General features: G+C 39.9%; 1 protein-coding gene across 3 annotated transcripts in view; it reads left to right on the top strand.

The window, feature by feature from the left end:
• The window catches only part of ST6GALNAC3 (ST6 N-acetylgalactosaminide alpha-2,6-sialyltransferase 3), a 238358-nt gene that overhangs the window by 101244 nt on the left and 110756 nt on the right, over positions 1–26358 (top strand). For all 3 annotated transcript variants that reach the window (XM_065071333.1, XM_021295117.2, XM_065071334.1), the window contains exon 2: positions 16335–16529. In XM_065071333.1, coding sequence (XP_064927405.1) covers positions 16335–16529 — 195 coding nt within the window. The remainder of the gene's footprint in view (positions 1–16334; positions 16530–26358) is intronic.

Below are 26358 nucleotides of genomic sequence, written 5' to 3'. Positions count from 1 at the left end.
AGCAAGGTGGCCTGCTGTGATGTGCTTTTGCTGCGGGGGGAAAAGCGTGTCTTTTGAGGTATTTATTTTTGTTTGTAGTGCAGAGGAGATTCTCTGTGCAGTAAAAATAGCACAGTAATTTATCCATGATTTTTTCCTGTATAAGTATGATGTAGGCAATCCATCCTGTGGTCAAGGAAGGCAGAGAAAACTCTGAAGCTTTTAACCAGAGCAGAGCTTCCCTATAGATTTCAGTAGTCCTTTGGTTGCCAAAGGGAAATACTTTGGGTGTAAGAGAGGTAGCTGCGTTGCTTCTCCCCTGTGAGCATCCAATAACAAGAAGAGACAAAAGCGAAAGATTAGCGGAAAGTGTCTTTCTGTACTTATTGTTATGCCAAATGATTTTATCATCCCCAGTTTTATGATGTCACAAGATCTCTTTTTGCTTTCATTTTAAAGGGATGTGTCAGCTGCTGTCTCTTTGAGGTGACAGTGTGAGGCTTTTAGGAGATGACAGCTGCGGTGCTCAATGACAAGAGGGACGAAGGTTGAAACAAAATGTGCATAACTGGTAGTTTGCTTCATCCTCTAATGCTTTGTACACTTTTACCCTTCAGTGGACAACATATGACATTCCTTGGTACAGTCTTGGTCAAAATTTGAGAGGCTAAATCATTTAGTGTGAAAATTCCTCTTCACTCTGTTTAAAAGCATAATAAATAAGCTTACATAAAGTGACCTCGCTGCGATACGTTTTCTGTCGTGGCACACCCTGTGGACAATGTTTTTCACTGAGATACTTCCAAAGTAATGTGAGTTAAGGCTGTTGTGCACGGCTTTTCAAGTAGCATCTAAAGACTTAAAAAAATAGATTGAGATGCTGTTTTCAAGACACAATAGCTGCTATTATGTAGCGGCTGCAACCTCTTTTATCCTACCTGGCATTACTGAGACCTGAGCTTTTCTGAAAGTCTTTTTCTAAAAGCTTTATGGATGTTGTTTGGCTTCTACAGTTTATAACTAAGCTATAGTTACAGAAGACTCCAGGGATGTTCTGTAGTGTTAAAAAAGTATATATATAAAATTATCAATTAGACAAACCATAGAAAAACAAAGGAATCAGGCGGCCACTGTACTTGATGTACTGGCAGCTCATCAGCTGGAAACAAGTGGCAAAGGACTTGTTATGGATGTGCTGATCACTCACAAGATGATCAGGAATCTCAATAAAATTGAACCATCGCACACTGGTGAGATTCCTTTTGGAAGACTGAGTGCAATACCCATAGTCAAGGAAGATGACAAGGAAGCAGAAGAACAGGCGTAGAGAAGCTCATGTATCAGGAGAACAGAAGAGCTGCTTATTGGAAGATACAAGAAGAATTTGGTTCGGTGAGCTTGCTCAAACTGATTGAGAGGAGATACATCAAAAGTAAATTTCTGAGAATTGGTAGGACTAATTAGAAATGTTAAATGCAGTCTGTTGTTTAGAAAAGTGCTTCTAGTCTACCAGCCTTTTATTTAGATTAACACTTTCTAGGCAAATACCTTATGAAAAGGTGATGCCCCCAGTAGTCCCCCAAAGCACATTCTTTCTCTATAGCATTATATACTCTCTTCTCCATACCCCTTGTCATAGAGGGCACTTCACAGGGCCTAAGTGGAACAGTACTTTCGTTTTCTTAGTGCAGCACCGATCAAAAGAATCTGTATCTACGTAACAAAGGTTTAAAGACATTAACAAGGCTGAAATACAGCAGCCCGTCACCATTACAGCAATTGCAGGAGTGGTATCATAACAGAAAAACAAACGCCAAACAGCTACAGAAAAAAAGGGGTATGTGTACTGGTCTGTACAGGGAAAGTGACTTTGTTTCCAGAAAAAAGCTGTTTAATATCGTAAGAAAGAATTACTATGAGATGAAACATGATGTTCTGAGAGGGAATTTAGGATGGCATTAGTCAGCTAGACACAGAAGAGTAGATGATGAAGAGCAGCTACAAGATTCTTTAAAACAGTTAGGAAAGGAGAAACTGGCAGGAAGGTTTAAGACTCAAATGGGAGGCTGGGGCATAATGGCAGAAAAACTGTGGGATTAAAGATAGTGATACCTTAACGTCAATGAAAGAGGAGAATTCGAGAACAGTATTGTTGGGTAGCAAGAAGCTGCTGAAGCAGAGGCACTACCCAGCACAGCAAAGTGGGGAGTACTGCCTGACTTTGAGGATGAGACTATCTAAGAGTGGTCAGAGGGTATCAAATTAGATGTTGTGGCACTCAATGAGGTGCTAAAGTTTCAGGCAAGAGGAAATAAGTAAGACCAGCTGAAACTTGAGTGGTGACATTTGTGGTGAATGCCGAATAACTAAGAATGAGAAACTGAAAATATCAGGATTTAATGTCTTGAAACATTGACACCTGAAGTTGGATCTTCTCTCCAAAAAAGTTGTTGGAGTCCTGAGAGACCTGGGGTTTAAGGTGATTAAATCTATTTTCTAGCACTGTGGGCTTAGTTACATGTGCAGAAACAAGGAAATTGCAGAGAAATATTCTGATTGCTCACATACCCTGTTTTTGATTTAGTGAAATAAAGTATAAAAAAGAGACCTAATGAAAAAGGAACAGCATCATTAATTTTGGCATCTAAGACAAAATGAAAAATGATCAGCTTATTAGTGATGTGCATTTTGTTCTTTGAACTTCAGTACCGTGTGAATGTCATATAACGCTTACAATGAATAAACCTGGAAGCGAAATAAGTTAGGATGGATCTTTGTGTTCCTCCCCTGACTTGTGGACAACATGTCTCATTAATCTGCATAGCAGTGTTAAATTAAACAGCGTTATTTGTTGAGATTTATGGCTAAAAGACTTAGAGGTTCACTGAGAAAGTATTTTGCTGCTTTTTTTCAGAGCACAGGGATGATTGTTATAACTTGCAGTGATGGGAACAGATCGTAAACTCTCATAACTTGTAATGATGGTACAAACTACTAGAAACCCAAACATTGTGACAGAGAACAGGAGCACCATGAAGGGTGGTTGGTCACATGTGGCCACAGGACAGTGGGGTCCTTTGTCCTGTCCAGATTCATTCTTCTGTGGATAACTGCTCTTTCAGCAGCACTGGGGTAAAGCTAGAGGTAAGAACTGATAAATAGTACCTAAAAACGAAGACCTTTGAGAAAAATAATGGAAAATATTGAAAACAGACAAAACAGTAAGAGTGACATTACTGTATTCATTATACATTCATTATATGCTTTTTGAATATCATAGATCCAAATGTAAATGGTCTACTTGCAAATGGTCTTGGTGCACATTATTTGATCTCACTGGTGTCTCTGGCAGTTTCCCTGATGGAAAACACCCTTTTGTAACCTCTGGGACATTGTGATGAGTTTGTTATGGTCCGAGTGGCCTTATTCTACTGCTTTCAACCACAGTGGTGTTAAAGAGAAATGAAAACTCTGGGCTGTTAGGGTGTGGGAGAAATTTGTGACCTACAGAAGCTTGTGGGTAGAATCTGCTTCCTCCATCAGCAACAAAACTGAAGGTGAGAACTTTTTGCCCATCCAGGTCAAGGCTTGCACAGTTGGCAATGAAGGAAGTTTTTTAATGGCTGTAAGCTACAAAGATGCAGTATTTGGGTGCCACAGACCTCAAGAAGAGTATTCAGGAGCTGGGGTTGGTGATGCCAGACTTGACTCAAGTGGGATGAAGGTGGAATGGGATTCAGCAGTTGTTTTTGTTCAGTGCAAGTTGCCAGATGCACTGACTTAGAACTGAGTACCCAAACAGTAGATTATGTCTTCGACTGAAATATTTGGTGAAAATACTTGTTTCTAATTGGGTCAAGCTTTGCTGCTGTTTGAAAACAGCATGCTGTTGGGGGCCTTGGACAGACTATGAAAATGAGGAACAGAGTAGCAGTGACTTGCCCAAGATCGGGCAGCAGAACATGAGCCACCCGTGTCCACCCCATAGCAGATGCATCCTTTGTTTTGCAACCCCTGTTGTCTTCTAGAGAACAGTCCACAGACTGTTTGAAGCAGTGTTGCCACTGTGGTTTCAATTTACTACCATACAAAAAATAAGCTCAATTTGAATATTTTGGAGTTTTTCTACTATTTTTGTTTGTTTGATGCATGCAAATAAGTAAAACACGCATGGAGACAACAGGGGTTTGGAATGATTTCTGACACCTGGCAATCATGCAGTACTTAATGGACTAAAGAATGGAAAACTTTGCTAGGTACACATTTGTGTCACACTTGCTCCATCAAACATTCTGCATCAGTTCTGATAAAGCGGCCAGGAGTGGTTTCTTTTAAGTTTAAGAAAACCACAAGTAGGATATATTTGTCTTTTTACATCTAGAACTTTTAGGTTTTAATATAGATTTATGTCCATATGTGTTTTTATCTAAGCTTTATTAGACAGAGGTGGTAATCTTCTGTATGAATTTTCCATAGAGTTTTCCTATTGCACGTGCAAGTTCAATGATGTATTTTCATATGAAACACATAAAGCCTATTTAATCAAAAATAAGAGCGCAGAAAATCCAAATCAGTTCAATTACACTTGCAGATTAAAATAAAACTGCAATATATATCTATTGTATCAAAATGCTAACTCTATGAATTTTTGATCTGCTTTAAAAATGTAAATCTTGGGTTTGATTAGATTAGTTCTGGAGTAATGTACACTGAATAAATCTGTCTTCCTTTCATGTGATTTGTCAGTGTTTATAGAAGGTTTGTCCACACAGCTTTCACCATTATTTTCTAGGCAATAAAAGCAGCCATGCAGAAAAACCACCCATAAATGTCAGAAAACAGAGATATTTTGTTGCATTCCAAGGGCTTTGAAGGTCAAGTTCAATTCAGTTAGCTCACCCAGCGTGAGAGGAGTGTGATATGATGATAGAATGTGTGTTTAGATGGGATATATATGTTACTGTCCATGTGCTATTCTATCAGGATAACAGATCAGTGGGAGATTAAACTTTATTGCTCGGAAGAATTTCTTTTGGAAAACTATCAATGTTTATGATTTCCTCTGGCTGCTATTGAGATGCACTGCAGAAATAATGGATCTCAAGAATTTATAGCTTTTAGCACAATGGTGATTGTGGCTTTTGGATGCTGTTCCACTGCAGGTACCATCCGATAGTGTGCATTCGCAAAATAGGTCTCAGGTCACGGATTTTATTGTAAATGTGAAATTGTATTTGGCTTCTTTTGGATAAAAACTAGTTCACAGAAAATTCTTTTCCCAATTCCTAGAAGTGAAAGGTCAGCAAAAAAGGCAAAGACTGCGGATTTGTCAGGGCAGCCAAGGAATCTGTTGTGCAGTGTCCCGCCAGGCCTTGCCACCAGCTCAGTGCTTTGTGGACACCTTATCTCTTGTTTTTCTTTTTTAAGAGAAGACATGATCAATAAAGCTCATAATTAAGTTCGGGCCGCTGCCTTGATCGGTGCTTTTATTGAGTTTCAGTGCCCTGATTTAAGAAGCTCCCCAGCCAACTAAGGGATATGTCAGCAACCTCTTGAGCACTCTGTGAGCAGTCATTATATTTTGTAACTATAATGCTATATATTCTTTGCTATCTGGAGAGTCTCTCTTGTGGCACCTTCTGATAACCTCTGGCTCATGTTATCCAAAGATGAATAATGAACAGACTCCTACATGTAGATGGAATACAATTGTACTTAAATTTAGTTTAAGTTCCTGCTGGTTTGCAACATTTTCTTGTGATTTTATCAATAGAAGTGTGTAAAATAAGGTCAGATTCTGCCGGTCTTGAAAGGACGTTCTCTACGTGAAATGTGCGGGTCATTTGCCCCTCTGTGCGGGTACGGGCGCTGCATTGCTCAGTGCAGCCCCTCCTACAAACGAGATTTAAGATGTAGAAAATGTATGCCTAGCTTCTTTTTTCATTTTGATCATAGCATTGTAGGGTCTGCTGCTCTGAGCATACAGCGGTTACCACAGCTGATCTGCATCCTAGCTGGAAAGTCTATGTTCTAGTGCTGTGATAACAATGTGATTGTTAACGTGTGCTGCAGAAAGTGTCTTCTTGTGTTCTGCATACCTTTGTCCGAAACCAACCACCTAAGCCCCCGCTCTAGCAAGGAATTCAATGTGTATCCCACAGATGGCGTGTTGCACTTGCAAGTTGTTGCACTTGCAAAACTCCACTTCTTGCATTAGAAAATGAACTCAGGAAATAGAAAGAACCCTAATGTGACCATGCCAGCAAATGCCGTATGCCTCCATTGGCTCAAAAGTTGCCCTGAAGGCTTGTATGCCACAGAAATAGTTTAACATCTACATCTAAATCTTGACTTTGAAGATCTGTTCAGAAATGACAGTGCTATGCTGGTGTCTAATTTCTTTAGAAAAAAGAAAATACAAAAAGGATTTCTAAAGGATTTTCCCCTAAGCTTCCAATAGAGAAAACAACATAAAGAAGGGAACAAGAGTTAAACAGAGAAAGCGTGTTTTCCTCACTAAGAGTCGTATGTTCCTGGATATACTGCAGAACATTTAAAATCCTTTCACAAAATAGCTGATCTCAGCCTCCACTTCTTTGTAATTAGGTCTTGCTTTTTATCAGCTGTAAATGATTATGCCTATTGAAATGTTACTCCACATGCCAGCAGCAGACAGTGCTTGGAGGCATTGAACAATACACTTTACTTTTCTGATGACAAATGTGTCAACCATGTATAGATGATGCAGGCTAAAGCAGGTTTATCCAAAGAAAATAGGGAGATTTTTGTGTCTGATAAAGAGAAAAGGGCCTTGCAAAAACGATTTAGAGCCCAGTTTACTGGGTTTGTGTAAGAGGCTGCGTATGGAGGCTACAGCTTGTGCTGGAGAATCTCTTGGTGAAATGCAAAAGAAGAGGGGGAGACTGGGGGACAACTTCAAGGAACCACATTCCTCCTACAGGCCAGTTGAAGAGCATCATCTCTCAGCTTCTTTCAAATTCACAGCGGTCCTGCTTTTTGGCGGGGAAGACCAGTTTGAAAAATCGTTGTGGTTTTGCTCTCTGAATTCAGACCTTTGCCCGGTGGGGCTGTGAAGGAGGTTTCTACCCTCCCTCCAGCCAGTGTTTGCATCCCTGCCCCTGGAACAAGGCGTTGATCTGCATTGTGTGAGGGTGCACTGGCTGTCTGAGGGTGCCTAACGCAAGACTGAAATGAATAATGACCTCCTGCTTCTATTTTCCTTTTTGTGCTTCTGAACAGCAGGTGCACTGCGTACACCGTGGCAGAGAGAGCATCCAGAGTAACTTCCCAAACGTGCTGGCTTCCCGGAGAGCAGTATGGGATGAAGCTGATGGGAAGGGCCAGAGCAAGAGTCCTGCCAAGTGGCAGACTAGGCAAGATCTCTCTTGTCAGCCAGTGTTATCTGACCTTTAGTGGGAAACTGAGGCACGGAGCCAATTTTTGTTAGCTTCAGGTGCAGCGTGGCAGTCAGGGATCTTTACAGAGGAGAACTCCATGGAGGAAGTTTGGGTTTGTCCAGATGGTGGTGGGCAGTCACATTTCACTTGTGTGAATTTCTAGGTACACGGTTTTTGCTCTGTAGCACCAACTTTTCCCCGCAGGTAGAAGTGAGCTGCAGGCAAGTGAAGGTTTCCAGCAAAAGGTATTTGCTTCACAGATGTGCAGCCTGAAAATAAGGAGAATTTGGGGTTGTCGCAGCATTTTATTTCCTTTGATTTTCTCTGCCCCTGGGCTGCTGTCATATTTTTAATTTTACTTGTTTGATTTTTTTTTTTCTTATCTAACAGTTAGTAATTCCAGAGGTTACATCCCAGCATAGTGTTTGCTAGACATATAGGTACGTGATTAACATCCATTCCTCCTGCTGTGTACCAAATGCATGGATTATTTTACTGCTAGGAGCAGAAATTGAATTTATCTCACTTTTACTTTAGGAGCCATCGCATTCCCTTTCCTGTGAGTTTTTGAAACAAGAAATGGAGTATTTCTGATATTTCATATAAAATAATAAAGAAATGTAGTAGGCTTTTAATAACTACACTTTTTTTCATATATAGAGATCAGCAGAGCAGAGGTCTGCCGATACTTTTATTGTTTTCTCCAAATCTGTCTTGATGCGTCTGTGAAGTTTTGTTATTGCTTTTCTGGTTTATTCATTTTTGCGTCTATTTCTGCTGGAAAGAATAAACTTTTTGAAAGGAATTTTTCGTTAAAATACTGGCAGCTATAGGGTGTCTTTCAGACCGCTTGTGAAAGCTCCCCAGTTAGCGATTCATTCTTGTGATGTTGCCTATCATGCATCTTTATATATTTCTATAAAGAAGAGAGAGTTCACCTATGTGAGGTGTATCTGGCAGGGTAAGCGTTAATACTCACATTTGGGTGGTTTTCTCTTGGAACTTTTTCTCAGCAGGTGAAAAATAGCTACAATCCGGTGGTACTTCAATAAGTAGTAACAACCAACTGCCAGGCTGAAAGATCACAAATTCTTGTACCAGCAGTTCTATTATAGGGAAGCACACGTTAGGCTGTGTGTGTGTCTGAAAGCTTGCCAAGCTATTGATAAGAAGAGCCGGGCAATAATCCAGAGTTAGAGGAAAAAAAAGCACCATTTGAGAGCTGTACTGCAGAGGCTTTTCTTTTTAATGCTACTTTATCATGCATAGACCACATTAGTATTTATATAACATGCATCTACAGCTACTGATGAAGGTTACCCTAGTTGTGAAGGACATGGGTAAACCAGTAACAGAAGTTTTAGATTAAATAGTCTTAACAAATCTTCTAGAATGAAAAGTCAACAACCCTATTTAAAGTGTGCTTCTCTGTCACGGGCATTTTAATGGGCTAGATGTTTTAAGCTACTGGCCAGCTTTCATTTAGAGTACAAATAAATCAAAGCAGCAGACTGGCAAAAAGCATGCCTTGGTCAGAAGTTTAGGTTGCTTGGTAGTGCTGTGATTTGGTTGTTTGTGAAGACTGGGGCTGTGCTAATGCTGTATTTGTGCCTTGTTGGGGGTAGAGACTGTTTGCATAGGGAGCTCTAGGCCAGAACTATGCTGCTGAAGGAAATAACTCAGCTTTGAGCAAGCAGGAAAAGAGAGGAAGAAAGAATCACTATAGGATATGGAGAACTCAAAGTGCTGGAAAGCCTGAAATCACTTTAAGGGGTAAGAATATCTCCAGATTTTTTTTTAAAAAGGCAAAAAAACCCAGCTCCTTCAGATCAGACTTTGAGTTTAGGGCAAGAGGGATTAGTGATGCAGATAAATTTGACAACATTTTGCAATTTGAAGGGCTCATAATACCTGGGACTTTTCAAATGTAGTAACTTCTTATGCATGGTCGCATATGAGAGATCTCCAAAATACTTCAACGTTTACTCCTTGAAACTTTGAAGTTCTGCACCTTACATAATTCCATATTATTAAGCAAATATGTGTGCTATTTCTGCCGTGTGTAGTAGTTATGCAGTTACCTGAGACTAAATCTCAACAGGAATAATCCTGCGGTACGTAAGCAGTGAAGACTTGTGTTATAGACCACTGCTGCTGCCACATCCATTATTTTGGCAACACTGTGCTGATTCCCATTTTTGTTTGCTGCTCAGGTCTTGCCTGAGCCCTTTCTGCAGAGATTTTTTGCTTTAATGAGGGAGATGTTTGAATGTGTTTTATTTTGCTGTGAAAAACACCGTGTCTATCTGTTATGAACCTAGACACACCACCATTCGCATGGGACTGCACTGTGAATCGTGGTGAAAACTGAATTATGTGACAAGTTTTCAACAAATTGCAACAATAGAAGAGGTGCAATGAGTCGTGTTCTTGAGCTCCCTTAGCTATAAAAAAGGCCAGAATTCCTACAAGAGGAGGCAAGAAGCGTCTACTGTTCATACCTTCATAAGCTATGAATACAGTCCTGACCCAGCATACATTGTTAGACTAAATACTTTCTAGGCCATATAGAAGGCTAAAAGTCATGTGTTTCATTCTATAACTTTCATCTAGTTTTATGTAAGCTGCATTTCTTGCCTCACTTGTCCATCACCAAATCTTATTTCCGCTCTTACTCCTCAGCTTCTTCGCTGCTTACATTCCAGTTTAGCAAAGCTGCCCTTTTCCAGGACAAAAAAAACCAAGCTTTAATCTTGATTTGACTGGTTTTTGAACCTAAAGCAGGTCTGACTTGTGATACAACCCCTTACCTTCTCCTGAGAGAGAAGCATCGACAGCCGTCTCCCGTGGAGCCTTTGAACGTATTCGGGTTAACTTTCACTTCTGAAGGAGAAGAAAGTAAATCTTCAGCTACCGATTTTATGCAAATGTTGTTTGACATGTGTCTGTTTCTAAAAGCATCTTTGCTATACAGTCTTGCTCCCTCTTTGAAAACTTGCAGGACCCCTGCCTGAGTATCCCTCCAGCAGCCCTGTTAAAGGGAGATTCAGGACAAAAGAAATAGCTGGAAGGCATATTTATTTCCAATACGAGTGATATCAGCAAGGTGTACTCAACTAGCGTGCTGAAAGAGTTCCATTTGATGCTCTGTTGTAACAGAAAGCAGCATTCAAAGAGGATGCTTGAGACCATAAAGGAGAAAATTAAATAAAACTATTTTTAATACAGCGGTCTAGAAAACGAAACAAATTCAGTAAGTGTAGCCATTATTGTTTTCAATTGGTATTATGCTTGAGTAAAAAACCTGAATCCCTGCATCAGCTGTATAATAAAAGTAGTGTAATGTGGAGAGATATTAAAAAAGCGTTGAGTTATTCTGTATGCTCGTAAAGGTACAATATTACTGCATATTGTGTCATCTAAGAGACTCAAAGCCCTCACGTAAGTCTTTACCTTTGATTTGTCCTTCCAAGCGCAGTATTATCATGTATCCATTAAAATAACTGAAAAAAATGAATATTGTAAAAAATCAGTTTCTGAAAAAAGGCTTATTTTTCAATTACTGTTTGGGGCATGGAACTTGAGTGATCGCAAGGGTCCTTTACTAGAGTCTTCCATATTATCACGTTCAACTTTGGTACTTAACAAATTCAGGTAGTTGGTTATAACAGAAACAATAAACCTGAGAAACAACATAGTTCTAGAATAAAAGTTTAGGCGTAGCTTCTGTTGATTTCTTTGTGATCTTAGGAAAGTTGCTTTCAACTTCAGTTTATGCATCTGTGAAATGGGTTTTTATTGTTAACCTCACTAGTGTGGGGTTTTATTACCACTTGCGGAGTGGTTTGATAGTCTCTTCCATAGAACACACTCTATGTGGCAGAGTGTTGCTCTTGGGCTAGAAAGGAAAGGTACCAAGTACCTACTTAGTATATAAGTAAAATTTACAACTTAGGAAATTTCTATCGTCTTATGTCGGAGATATTTCCTTTCTTCCTCCCTGCTAGACAACTGTATACAACACAAAAAAGGGTTGTGTCTATCCGCCGTTGTTGAACTATAACAACTGTTCTCGTCATCTCACACTTAGCAGATTATGAGAGAAAAATCACTCAAGCTTGCTCAGACTGTCAAGTTCTTGCCACAATTAAGCTAATGAATCACACTGGTAAATAGCCAAGCACAGATGATATGGAGGTTATAGATAGCCAAATATGTGTATATATATATATATATATATACACACACACACACCCATGAAAGTACTGTTGTTATTATTTTATTTATGTGAACTAGCATAGTATGATGACACAATCCTGTTTTTATTTCAATTCTGATTTTAACAACTTGGATATAAATTGAAGCCTCGGAAGTGTGAATCATGCCTACTGCTTGTTTATTTTGATATACATACTAGACAGAATGAGTTTGGTGTCTGAGAAATATCTGGAACTGGGATTTTGTTATTGTGGAGATTGAGTGAAAAGAGTTGAGAATACACTGTTTAGTTCTAGTGTGTGTGGGATCCCAGGTCTTATACTATGTGTGCTCTGACCTGATGTGTGTCCACTTTGGTTTGGTTTTAAACCACAAATGAGCAGCTACACAGTCTTAATGTAATTAACAAATACTAAACTCCTTCACTCTTCTGCTATAGCATCCTGTATTCACAGAATCCCAGCATGTCAGGGGTTGGAAGGGCCCTGGAAAGCTCATCCAGTGCAATCCCCCCATGGGGCAGGAACACCCAGATGAGGTTACACAGGAAGGTGTCCAGGCGGGTTGGAATGTCTGCACAGAAGGAGACTCCACAACCCCCCTGGGCAGCCTGGGCCAGGCTCTGCCACCCTCACCAGGAACAAGTTTCTTCTCAAGTTTAAGTGGAACCTCCTGTGTTCCAGTTTGCACCCATTACCCCTTGTCCTATCATTGGTTGTCACCGAGAAGAGCCTGGCTTCATCCTCCTGACACTCACCCTTTATCTATCTGTAAACATGAACGAGTCCCCCCTCAGTCTCCTCTTGTCCAGCTCCAGAGCCCCAGCTCCCTCAGCCTTTCCTCACACGGGAGATGCTCCACTCCCTTCAGCATCTTGGTGGCTGCGCTGGACTCTCTCCAGCAGTTTCCTGTCCTGCTGGAACTGAGGGGCCACAACTGGACACAATATTCCAGGTGTGGTCTCCCCAGGGCAGAGCAGAGGGGCAGGAGAACCTCTCTGACCTACTGACCACCCCCTTCTAACCCACCCCAGGTACCATTGGCCTTCCTGGCCACAAGGGCCCAGTGCTGGCTCATGGTCACCCTGCTGTCCCCAGGACCCCCAGGTCCCTTTCCCCTACGCTGCTCTCTAATAGGTCATTCCCCAACTTACACTGGAACCTGGGGTTCATAAGTATGGTAACTTTCTTGCAATTTTCAACTAGACTAGTCATATACTATAATGAATGAAATAAAATATTACAAAAGCTAATAAATTGTGATAGTGCAGCTAAGAAACTATTTATGATGTCTTATTGTTTACTCTTCACTGAATATGTATAAAAATATTTATAACCGAATATACATTTTTTTATTTAAATATCAGCAACATCAAGATACCTATGTTAAATTAGCTAGCAAGATATATAGATTGATTGGGCTTTGTACAGAGGATGTTTCCATATTAGAGAAACATTTATTTTGTTGAGATACTGTTTGTATTCATGAGAACTGAAAATTAAGGAGGAATAAGATTTCTTTCTGTGGAGAGTTGCTAATTAACGTTGGTATAGCTCTACCAAATGCTAGGATGTGTGAGCATTTAAAATGTTGATACAGACAAATTTTGAGAGAAATTAGAGTCTAGTGTTCATCCCTGTATATAGCTTCATACTTCCCTGTCATATCTTAATGTATTGTAGGATGTGTGGAGTCTCCAATACTAAATTTTAAATTTTATTACAGGAAAGATAACAAAATCCATTTGCCTGCAGAAGGAGAGATCTTACAAGAAGTACTTCCTGATAAATAACACTTAGTTGTTGTTATTTTTGAGCATGTAAAGGAGGGAAGAACGTAAGGGTAACTAATTACTGTTAGAGGTGCCCTTTAGAATACTCTTGCCCACTGAACAGACTGCCTGATGGGATGCTAAAGGCTAAAATTATGAGAAGTAGGTGCTTTGTTGTTTTTCAATACTGAGCCGATGAAATTACAATTTGCAGTAGTCTTTCCCTTGGAGAATGCGTATTGTTGGATCTCATGCCATTAACAAAAAATTGCAAGGGAACCAAATCCTTAACTCAAGTTCCTTTGTACAAGTTGATAAACAGACATTGTGTTTGCATATAGCTTTTTTTTTTTTCCCCAAAAACAATTATAACAGATGTGTTGATTCCTTTCTGTTGTAAAAATGCCTTTATCTTGTTGCGTTGCTCTAGTTAGCGCAGGTTCTTTCTAGCTAAGCAACACACACACAGAAAAATCTTTGGTGTTTTTCAAACAATATTTTCTTACATAAGAAAACAAAAGGCAGCCACAGGTTTTTTCTTTCCTTTCTCCTATAGTGCAGTTTATTTAAAGAGAGGGAATATAAAAATCAGATGGCATCTTGAAAAGGCCAAGGAATCTAACTACACAATCCGAATTCTTCTTGGGGCAGAGGCTCCTTAGAACAGCTCCCTGTGAGAAGCACACAAAGCTGACTGCAGTGTTTTCGAGTTCAGGACGTATCTACACAAAATAAAGGAGCTACAAAGGGTATTCAACAGACCAGGAATAGAAAATATGGGGAAATCAGTTAGTGGCATCATACAGGGCAGTGTTGCTGCTTCCCGCTGTGGATGTTTTGATCAAAGTGTGCTCAGGTAATGGAATGAGGCTGTAGATTCCCCTTTAAGTATTTGCAATAGTTTAATCCTGATTTGCAATAAATAATATGACTAATTCACCGTCCTTCTTGAGGTTTTATGATTATCACTTGCACTGCGCATCTTGGCTCCTCTTAACGCTTACAAGGCCCTGATATATAGCTAAACATTTCTGACTCCATCTGGTACAAAAAGAAGTGACACAGAAGTGCTCCCCAGCCAGTTTATTGCAATTTAATGTAAATCTGTTATAATGCAGCTGATGAAAAGTGCAGTGGCTTCCATGAATTCTGAAAGCTGTGATTGGGTTGCGGCTGCTGTGCTGCCCTCTGAAGATTTGCCGGGTTTAATTTTACATTGCACGGTCATTAGCCGACTACAATTCCTCACTGAATCGCATTGCCACAATACTGCTCCTCTTCATCATCCTCTTCCCTTTCTCCTCACAGTGACCTCATTCACCCGCGTTTTCCATTTCAGCCTTTTGTTGCTTGTATCTTATATATTGCAGCCTCCTAATACATCAAAACAGAGCTATGCAATCGACCCCCATAAGGTACTATTTTGTTAACTCTTGTGTGTGGGAATACAGCAACATCCCTTCAAATTTGCTGTATGCTCTTTGCGATTCTCGCTTTTTTCTGTGTCCAGAAACCAAACCGAAGCACGGCAGCAGTGTCTCCAGGCTGCATGCATGGGCACATGAGCCCTGCGTGCTCACGTTCAGTAAAACTCTGTCTGCACCTTTCCCAGTATGTTTGCTGGGTAAATATCATCGTTTCTTCTGCTCAGCGTTTTGAATTTGATTTTCTGCGGACTGTCAAATGAACCTCCAGGCAAAGAACAAATTCATCGTACGTGGCTGCAATCAGAGCTTGCCTTCCACCCCTCCATCGCTGTTGCAGCATGACTGATCCGATTGCCATCGTGTACAAAATCTGTCCTAAATGTGTACTCAGCTGGTGCCTGTTAGCTGGTGGTATTTGCAGACAAAAATCAGGGTGATCAGATTCTGCCGTCCCAGCATTGAGTGTTGCTATATACTTATGTAGGCCCTTAGGCAAATAATTATTTTTGCCTCTTTTCTGTATGTTTTACTGTTTACAGGGGGTAGAATTACATTCAGTAGGGTGATTAAACTGTGGCAAATTAGGTAAAGCTTGAATGTAATTAAAGTGCAGTAAAAACACCTGTAAATGATTATTGTTCCAGTCCCTCAGGGAAAATTTAAAAATAACCCTTATGATACAGCATCATACCTAGAATCTTTACATATGCTAACTAACATGTATTGTCCTTAACTAATTTGTCAAGAAGTAATTGACTGCATCATTCAGAAAATAGCAAAGAAAGAGGGGAACATCGTATTTCTTCTAGGTTTTTTCTCCTGCAGACTGGGTAGTTACCCAGGGAAAAAGTTGACATTGTTCTGTGGTTACATTAAGCAGTCCGACCAACTGGATAGGTTAGAGGTGGAAAGCAAAGGTTAATTAGATACAGGCTTCAGATCTGCTACGTTATTAACTATGGAGGTCGTCTTGTCCAAGATAACAATGCCTCACAATGTCAATTTGTGAACCTCCAGTAAGGCAGGCTGTTGTGCTGCCTTCACATTTATTCTAAAAATATTTAAGGTTAGAGTATGAGTTCTGCTGCATTGGAATGATTTAAAATGAACACACAATAAATACAATCTGTGGCCATCATCTTCTGCGCAATAAATATTGTGTGGTGTGACTGCAAGTGGCGTTTCCACTTTGTGTATTTGTCATGTGTCTAGAGCACTGATGCTTTTGAGTGGAGACTTTGGGGTGGGTGTTTGCATAAAAATCACAATTCCATATACAAATAAAATTTAAACCAGTTCTTAAAGAAACTCTTGAAACCTCTGAAATGCAAATTTGTCGAAACAAAATGATCCAGTCACCCAGCTCCTTGTGCTGCTGCAGCAAAGTGACTGCCATAAAAATAATTTCACGTGAGGCTTTCTAAAGTGTTTTTCCCTCATCCCGTTATAGAAGATATGTATTTTTTATTAAAACTGATTCTTGATTTTAATAATTGATTTTCTTTCTTCTTTTCATGACAGAGAAAGTCCGTTGTTGCTGTGAGTTTCATTGCGGCGTTCCTCTGTCTGATCATCGTTCGTCTCACAAATGAAGTAACTTTCCCTTTGATCCTAAACTGCTTTGGACAAACCAGTGTCAAATGGATCCCATTTTCTTATGGCCAAAGGCAGCCTCTGAGAACTCACTACGGATACATAAATGTGAAGACACAAGAGGTAAGACCTGTTATAAAGAGCACAACATAATGGACCCGTAGACTTTTCTGTTCCTGCTTTTCTACCAGCCTGTCCACTGTAAATACTAAAGCGAGTAATGTTTCTGAGCAAAGTGTCTTTTAAATGTGTGCTGCCGTTTAAATGATCATTGAGTTTTTTAAATTTCCACCATGTCTGTAGTGGAGAGAGCAGTGACCTTGCCTTAAAATCATGCTTAGTCCCAGTAAAAACTGGTATTTCTACAAACAAGAAAATTTTTCAGATTAATTTCAAGCCTTCAGTCCTTTTAACTCAAAAGGAAATTTTCTTGGTTGTTTTTGTAACTAAGTCCTAAAAACGTTTCATTTTGTCTGCGATACCCAAGGAAGAAGTAGTTTGTGTTTATTTGCATGGAAGAAGACGTTTGTGAAATGAATATATACGAGTGTAGAAAAGTTTACTGGATTTTTCTGAAACTGTTACACTAACACTTGGTATCTATTTGAAAGCCGGGTCAGTATTTCCAGTCTGTATTTTAAAATGCCGTGGCCTGTATCTGCTTTGCAGAATACTTGTTGTGTGATAAAAATACTTCAGTGATAGAATTATATTTTACAAGGGCTCCTGCTTTAAAATGTCTTAGCTGGCAAAAAATCTGATGGCGTTTTTGGGTGTTGGCAATATTGGTGGGTGCTTTTTGCTCAGACTCCTCTCTCATTCGCTCTCTCTGTACTATTTATAACAGATGCAAACTTGCAAAATAAGCTAACATAAAAAGTTAACTCTTTATAAAAGTTGTTTCTGCACAGTTATAGCACTCTCAATTGTGAAAAATACTATCAGACTTCTTACTGTTACTTATTTCTCTTTATAAAATTGCAATTGTTATATTAATGAATGAAATTCATTCACGCACCAGCTTTCATAGAGAATAACAATACCACTTCATGATGTTCATTCCTATAAGTGTATCGGACAAGTTAGTTAGTATTTTACCCTTAGAGTGTTAAATACAATGAGAGAGGGTTATGCTTTTTAGGAGGCAGCTTCTTTTAAACTTATCTTTTAATTGTTGTCCGTGTAAGATACAACACTGAGTATGCTGGAGGCCAAAGTACATTATTTAAGGAGCAGAAAAAGGATGAGCGCTTGAAAGGAAATCTTTTAGAGTCAGGGTGTGAATCCTAGTCCCAGTGAAATGAATGGGAGCTGCTGTTGAGTTCAAAAGGGCTAAGGCTCCATCTAGCATATCTTAAATACGGAAGGACCAGGAACCCACTGGAAATGAAAGGGCAGCGTGTTCTGCATGTCCCTGGGTTATTGCCACAGTGGCAGGTGTGGAATCCGAATGAGGCAGAGCTGCCACAGTCACTTGATCACTATCAGTCCGGACTGATAACTGGAGAGGAGGGGAGCATGCTAATCCATTTTTATTCACCATCGCCTTCATCAGAGGTTGGTTGTAGCTTGTGGGAGCCTTAATTCATTCTTAAATTTGATAACACGCTTGGAAGTTCTAACAGTAAATGGAAATGAATGTCCTGAAAGTTGGTGACCAGTATCGGTTAGTAAGACATTTGTCTCAATTTAGCTTAGGTCGTGAAGGACTCCTTAAACTTAGTAATTTTAATTGTTTTCCCCTTTGTGTTTGCAGATTACATTAATATTTTGCTAATTAAAATGATAACGACGAAACAATGTGCCTTGCTGATTGTGAATGCACCGTCTTCTGACTTAATTGTTCCTTATCCAAAGGAAGTTTTGTTGTGCTGCCCATGTGAAAAGCTTTTACATGGCTCATGTTCCTAAGTCACACTCGTAGCATTCTCAGACTACAATTTTTATAACACAGATTGCTTTAAAAACATGCATTTGTTTGCTATTTGTATTAAAATCACCAGCAATTCTCAGTTGTTCATAGAGATTAAAACCACAGATCTCTCATTTCTGTAAGTGCCAAATATTTTGAATTTCTGCTCATTTCATAGAACTGAAACACCACGATGAATTATCAGAAAATTATGTGATGCAGAGGAATATAGCAGAGAAGGCTTTTAAAACCGTGATTTTGGCTTTCTCTTTTCTTTTGCTGAGAGAATCTACACACACCCGCTGAACGTGTTCGCATTCTTCTAGGGTGTCCTTTGAAGCCTGTCACCCCACTGGGTCCTACACATCTCCCGCTATCCGAGAGCACCCCCTCCTGCTCACCGGCCACTTCCAACATCCTCTATCTTTTCTTTACATTTGTTCTCTCTTCTCCTGTTCCTCTCCACATGTGCCGCATGCCAGGGCTCTCTAATCCTGACTTCTCAGTGTACTCAAATAGTGCATGTACAAGGTCAACAAAACAGAGTAATTAGAGTCATGTACCACCAACCCAGTCATCTGACATTACAGGGGGGCTAGAAAGTCTGCTCCTCTAGCTTCCCTGTCCCTCCCTTGCATACTTTCTGAGGGAAAAAACAAACAACAGAAAACCACAACTTCAATCAATAGGAAAAAAGGTTGGTTAGGAGGAGCTGATTTCTTTTGGGGCAAAGTTGAGTGGGATGAGATGAGACTTGAAACCCTTATGAAATGATGGAAAATGACTTACTTGGTGGTTACGGCTGAACTGATCAATGATTTGTATTAAAGGAGTTCAGGAAATACAGTGATATGAACATCTGTGTTTATCTTAAGTAAAAAACAGTGATGTGTATATTATTAGGTATGATCAGAATAATGCGGTAAAGGTGTATTTCAGGAGTTGTGTATTTGACTTGAAAGTATAATGCTATGGCATTTTAATTATTAAAAAGTCTGAAAAAAATTAAGATTACTATAACTAGGTTGCATGGGAGTATTTAATATAAAATGCAAAGAGAGACATAGCTTAATCCCTAATTAAGACTGTACATAATACAGGGATGTTGCTATGGTTTCCTTGATTTGTAGCTATAGCAACAGCTTTGAAAACCTGACTTTATGTACATTAAACATACTATATTTGAAATATAAATAGGAGTGAAGTGTTGTACTATACTGGCCCATTATGTCTAGACACATTTTAGTTTGACTTTTGGGATATTTCTGAAATAGATGATTCTTCACCTAGAAATTTGTCTCTCGCTCCCCTCAAGAGCACAGATCCCTTGGTTAGTCCTTCACAGTGGGATCTCTTTTCCTTTTTGTGTGTCCACATTTGAGGGGACTCCCTTAGATTTGGGCAAGACTACAGCTGCCCGTTTTGCAATATTGCTGTCTTGCTCAAGTACATGAATTTTGACCTTTCACTGGCAAAGTGTATGGGCAAGATGACCTTTTCCATCCCTTATTTTCCTCTACTTTGTACCTATGGATTTTTGGTGATAGGTCCCATGAAATCCATCTTTAAGAAATGTCATGCCTATCATGCGTTAGTTACATTTATCCTATTCCTGGTGTTTTTTTCACAGAAAATACTACTTTGATACAATTTCACAGTGATTACCTGATTGAAACGTGTTGTCATTTGAGTAAACTTCACCCCCCACCCCAAGCTGATGTAAAGATTCTTCTCTTGTATCAGAAATGGGCAACCATACAGAAAAAAAGGCAGGTGTAGGAAACATAACCTTCTTCCTTATTTCGCACCACTCCTACTCTACAAAGAGTTCTGGTAAAATTAATGAACATCATGTATTTAAATTGCAGCATTATGACATCAATTTAAAACCCATTAGTGGTTTGAAACTTTATGCTAGGCAAGTCTAATAGTGTTCTTGGATATTTGATTATGCTTCCTGAAAGGTGAATATTGAATAGATTTTTACCATACCGTCAGTATTAAAATAATATAGCATTTTCTTACATACCTAAAATCTGAAATATAGCTGCAATAACACTTGAAACATAATTATAAGTAGTATATTCAAGTACTATGCAAAGATTAAAACTGTTCTTGGAAAAGGGTAAGTTCTGAGATGACCTAAAATCCCCACGTTAAACTGCAACTGCGAGATCTAATGGCTTCATCTGAAATTAATTCTGAGGGAGAGAAGAGCCTTTGTGTCCTGAGCATTGAAGAATCTTGCAGTATAGTGATGAGCACTAGGGAAAAGAAACACGCATTGTAGCAGGTGGGTTTTTTGTTTGTCTGTTTGTTTTAATCCTATTGCCACTGAAAACCTCATCAATACTGTGATACTGAAGAAACAAATATATTTGGATCATACACACACCATTTTGTCCTGTAACCTGAGCAAACTAGTATACAAGCAATAATTGCTTGCTGGTTGTGGCACACCCAGCCACATACATGTGTGAACGTTCAACCTGAGTCTAGTTTGTGGTGCGGTTTTTGTGTGTTTCTTTTGATGTGGGCTTTTTGTTTGTTTGCGGATGGGTAACTTCATTGAAAACACAATAGCACCTGAAGTATAGAGGAAAACATCACATGCAGAAATACAGGCCTTGTGATGTGCCATCTGCTAGTAATATAAGGCGCATACCGTTTCAACAATAGCAAAACCACGGTTGACAAACTTGTTAGGCGTAATCATAGGAAGCACCTATACCAATCATGAGAGACCATGTTTTCATGACACTTGAATAACTAAATTAAAAAATGGACAAAGCAAGCAAAGACTGTGATGGATGTTTTAATAGCTGTTTCTTTCCATATATGGGATGTAAGAAAAAATTTTAAAAGGTCCAAAATTTTCATATGGAGTACTAAAAATAACTAAAGTTAGTCATCAACCTGGGAAGGTTTAAGTTTTACCTATGTTAGTGATGGATACGGATTGACACTTACTGTGAAGAGGAACTGGGAGAATAGTGCTGGGCTTCGTGTCAAAACAGAAGGTACGGGACTGTGAGCTCGTGTGGTGTGTTCCGCTAACTTCAGGGACGCTTGTGTCATGCTCTTGCTGGGAAGAGATGGGTCCTAGGGAGACTAAAAAGCTTCATCAACCAGAACTCACAGTGACAGGAAGTTGCTTTAGTATTTAATTGCTGACAACTTCATAACTTCCATCCTGTCTTTTCCTTTGGGATCTTATTCATTTTTACAGCTTAAGAATTCACAGGATATTTTGTTAAGAAAAGGTCATCTGTTTCATAGTCATTTATCATTTATATCCCTTCTAAGACACAATTTTATATCAGTTGTTCTGTTATATCATTTCAGCCTTAGTAATCATGTAATAATAATAGTAGTAATAATAATGGAACTAAAAGTAAACATGCTGTATATTATTCTCTATATTTGTCTGCTTCTGCCATATAAATTTTCAGGAACAACTTTTCTTGAAAATACTACAGAAGGATTGGCTAGAGAGTCACAGAATGGACTGGGTTGGAAAAGCCCTCAGAGATCATCAAGTCCAACCCTTGGTCCAACTCTAGTCCGTTTACTAGATCATGGCACTAAGTGCCATGTCCAATCTCAGTTTAAAAACCTCTAGGGACGGCGAGTCCAGCACCTCCCTGGGCAGCCATTCCAATGCCTGACCACTCTCTCTGTAAAGAATTTCTTTCTAATCTCAGCCTAAATTTCCCCTGGCAGAGTTGAAGTCCATGCCCCCTTGTCCTATTGCTGACTGCCTGGGAGAAGAGACCAATCCCCACCTGGCTAGAACTGCCCTTCAGGTAGTTCTAGAGAGTGCTGAGCTCACCTCTAAGCCTCCTCTTCTCCAGACTAAACAAGCCCAGCTCCCTCAGCCTCTCCCCATAGGTCTTATGTTCCAGTCCCTTCCCCAGTCGTGTTGCTCTTCTCTGGACCCGCTCCAGCACTTCAATGTCTTTCCTGAACTGAGGGGCCCAGAACTGAACACAATACTCCAGGTGTGGCCTCCCCAATGCAGAGTACAGGGGAAGGATCACTGCCCTTGTCCTGCTGGCCACGCTATGTTTGATACATAACATTTTTAATGACAATCATATTGCTTGTTGTAATTCTGAGGGGGATTTTTATGGTGGGTTGTTGATTCCCGTCCTCCCCACCCCTCTGTGTTTGCTGACTACACCAGAGCTCCCATTGCTGGCTCTGGGAGCTGCAGCCACACTTAAAAATAAAATTCCTGCCAAAGACTTTAACCACCAAATGATCAGCTCCGGGAGCACATCTTATATTACAGAAACAGACCTCACTGAACAAATTATCACCAGAGTCCCCACTGCTTTCTTCCTCTTTCCAGCTCCCTTTTGGCCCAGGAGAAGAGAGAACCATCAGAATGAGCTGTGAGGTCCACTTGAAACCGCTCAGGCTGTTATGAACCTGCGGGAGAGAAGGCAGCACAGATGATGTGTGTCTCAGTAGAGTAAATCCTGCCAGCTCAGCCTTTTTCCTTCTGTATATATGGAATTAGCTCAGGTTTTTAAAGCTGCCACAACTCTGATGGTGTCTCATGAGGAAAAAGTCAAGTGCCAGGATAAATATATCAAGTATTCTATACAAAGGAATTAAATCTGCTCCACACAGAGCCTGAATGTGATGAGTCAAGCAGTGCTGCCTGTGTGGCAGCTCTGCTATTTTTTTCTTTCCTTGAAAAAAAACAGACTAAGGGACTTGATAAGCGATTACTATCAGCAAGTGAGCTGTGCCATCAAAAGTCAATCCCTGAAGAATCTGGCCTGGTAGAAATAAATACACAGCCATGGGCTGGATTGATCTTTTGAATGGAGCTTACAGGTTATAGCAGAAAATGTGTCCGGTGCTATAGATTTGCCATCTACCTTGGTTATGTGTAATTTCCAAAGATTTCTCCCACTTTCTTGAAGATTTTTTTACTGCTAGCAAAGGGGATGTTTATATTGGATAATGTTAGACTCTCTATGAGAAGGTGCCAGTTGTGTTTTCCAACTGAGAAGCGTGAACATGCCTCTCCAACCGAGAGACACGACACCACGAAAACTTACTTGACACCATTTGGCAAACAGAGAACAACCTAAGCTTTGCAATTAACCAGCCTGATAGACAAACTTCCATCAGTAAATTTGTGTTTTCATTAAATGGCAGCTGGACCAGACAAAGTGAATGGAATACTCTTTGGATTGGTAAAGAAAAGATCAGAGAGGTTTGGTGTAATAGATTCTTGAACAAGACCAAAGCTTTGGGGGTGACAGGAAAGGCAGGGTGGTTGGTATAATGAGCAGGTGAGGGTTGTGGTCGAAGAGAGGAAGGAGGAACTTGCTGTAACCTGAACATGCTCTTACCCTGGATGAGAACCGAATTCTGTTGCCATGATGTGATTTCAGCTTTTTTAGTAATAGTTGCTAAATCAATGATGGGCTGGTTTGCATTAATAGTAAGTAAGGTGTCTTTTTGGTGTTTCATTTCATCAGCCGGGAGAGCAGTGCCCTGTAATTTACTCACCCGATATCCTCCCACTGCTGCTGTTTCAAAATGAAGATGCTTTCATCATAAGTTCCGTGTCACTCACCTCATTTATAGTCTGTTTCTCATGGAGGTTCAAGGTCTCCTTTGCAGCAAAGTCTTGCTAGTCTTGGATGCAGTGGTGATTGCTAAGGTACACTTTGTACTGGTGTATAAAATACACCATAGAGTAAAAAGAGCTAGTGAAAATGAAATTTTGCTCATATAATTGTTTCTACACAATGGGTTTCTGCTGGCTGTGGTAATCAGCAATTGTAGCTCTTTGAGCTCCTGCCCAGCATCGCGGTTCTGGCAGAGATGTGCACACTGAGCTGACCCAGGGCAGTTAATACTTCCCTGCAGGGAGGCTGCGTGCCAGCCGCACATACACTCACACGTGTGCACGTGAGCACAGCAGTTAGAACCTGCACAAGAGGCAGGCTCCTAACACTGACAATCATGCCAATTCCTGGCTAGTTTTAAAGCCACAGCCATCTTCCTTGAAAGCCTTGCTTTCCAAGTTTGCTCCCATGGCCATCTGTCATAGCCTGCGCTTGGCAGCTTCATGTTCTGCTGCAAGGCTCTGTGGATTGAATATATCGGGGGTTTTTCTGGTTTATTGTCCTCTGAGTTGGTGGAAAGTTTCTACTGAGTGAGCCTTTTCTCTTAGGCTTTTTGTTAGATTAAAATGTGAACCTTAAATGCGTTTTTGAGCTGTTAATCTGTTCTATCTCCTCTCAGACTGAGCTGGACCAGGTGGACTGGTATAACTGCTGCACAGAGAGAAATGAGCTAAGAGACCTTCTTAGAGCAGATGCAGATTGCACCAGAAATAATTGCTTTTCTTGTGATACTCTCTCTTATCTGTCTGAATACATTAATCCATACTACCAAATAGTATTGTTTGGTCTGTATATGGACCTGTATGACTGTCTTACTGAAAACGTCGTGCCCCTGACCAGCATCACTATGCTGGCACTGTGTGGATCTTGGAGCTGTATTTGATAGAGTATCTGTAACAAGGACCTACGTTTTCTGTGAGTGTAGATGTAAATTTTGTCTACTCATCATAAATAATTTTTGAACTACCTCTAAACCAATAATTACCACCACCACCATTGAAAAGTTCATGGTAAATTATAGTCCCTAAAATGAAAACCATTTCTGTCTGGGTAGGGGTGGGGAAAAGATGAAGTTGTGTGTTATCTGCAGTATTTCTTTCCTCCATCTTTATTTTTCCTTCTCATTTGATGTATTTTTTTTTTTATATTCAGCTAGTCAGAGATTACAGTAATTTGTTGTTTCCTGTCATTCAGAAAAGCAGTTGGCATGCCCATTGGATGCATAAATACAGTGTAAAATGAAATTCCAAAAATGAGTGCAGAGAAATGACTAGAGTGATTTTGGGATTGTCCACTCACTAACAGCAATTCATCCTCCGTTTTTATCCCTAACCCAAGGGGCGCACGTTACTGCCTTGACTTTGTTCGTACAAGTCATCTTTTCTGCAAGTAAAAGCATCCTTTTTTTTTCATAGCACAGCTGCTTGAATTTGTCTTTAAGAATCTCTTGCAGTTAGGACCCAGAGTTTTAGATTTGAAAATGATGGAAATGCCACAGATCTTGGATGAGTATTTCTCCAGGGGACAGAACCTGCTTACTCCAGTCTGCAGAGAATGCTCAAGGGCCCTGTATTAATATTACACCAGCCAAAGTGCAAGTTGATTTGGGTCGATTTCCCTGCTTCTAGTTCAGTGATGCTACCACCCTCCATCCCTTTTGCTTTTTTGAATGCTGATGCCTAAGAGTCATGTTTGTAAAGACAAAATGTAATTTCTGGAGTGCATCAAGTTGAAAAAGTATTTTTCTGAGCTTTTTTTCAGATGCCTTTAGACTCCTATGAAATGCCCAACTACATGCACAGGAGCCACCCTGAAGTATCATAGTTCCGGAGCAGTACACTGAAAGCTTAGATCAGCACTGGCAAATACACTGCAATAGAAATTAAACACCAAGGTGAAGGACAAAGTTTGGCTTTTAGGTAAAAACAACAGCCCTGTATTTGTTGACATACAGTATATTATGGAATTGATCCATGACTGACAATTTTGTTCTCAGGTGCTTTTTGTGAATTTCGTTTTATTGATTTATTAATATTTTCTAGCTTATGATACGGTTTCTCATGTCATCTTATTTCTAGTGTGTAAAAATTTCTAATGTCTGTAGCATTTCCTGTTAGATCTTCCTTTTTAGATCCAGTGCTAATTTCTTCCTTCAGCTTCTGTCCTCTCCAATTTGTCTTGCCCTTCACTGCCCCAAATTTCTTACACTAGAGCATCAGATTACCTCTTCTCCAAAAATATACTCTTCAGGATAACTTCTAAGGCACCGCTTGGAGATTTAGGAGATGAGGGACTGTTCTTAACAAGGCAGCAACCGCTGCCTTCTGCTCAAGGTTTGGTTCCTGAATCGATTCAAGATGTAGCACCAAGAAGAATGAATTATATT

Source organism: Columba livia, chromosome 8, assembly GCF_036013475.1.
Source record: "Columba livia isolate bColLiv1 breed racing homer chromosome 8, bColLiv1.pat.W.v2, whole genome shotgun sequence".
Taxonomy (NCBI): domain Eukaryota; kingdom Metazoa; phylum Chordata; class Aves; order Columbiformes; family Columbidae; genus Columba; species Columba livia.
Note: the sequence above shows the minus strand (reverse complement) of the source record. Positions and strands in the feature narration are given on the sequence as shown.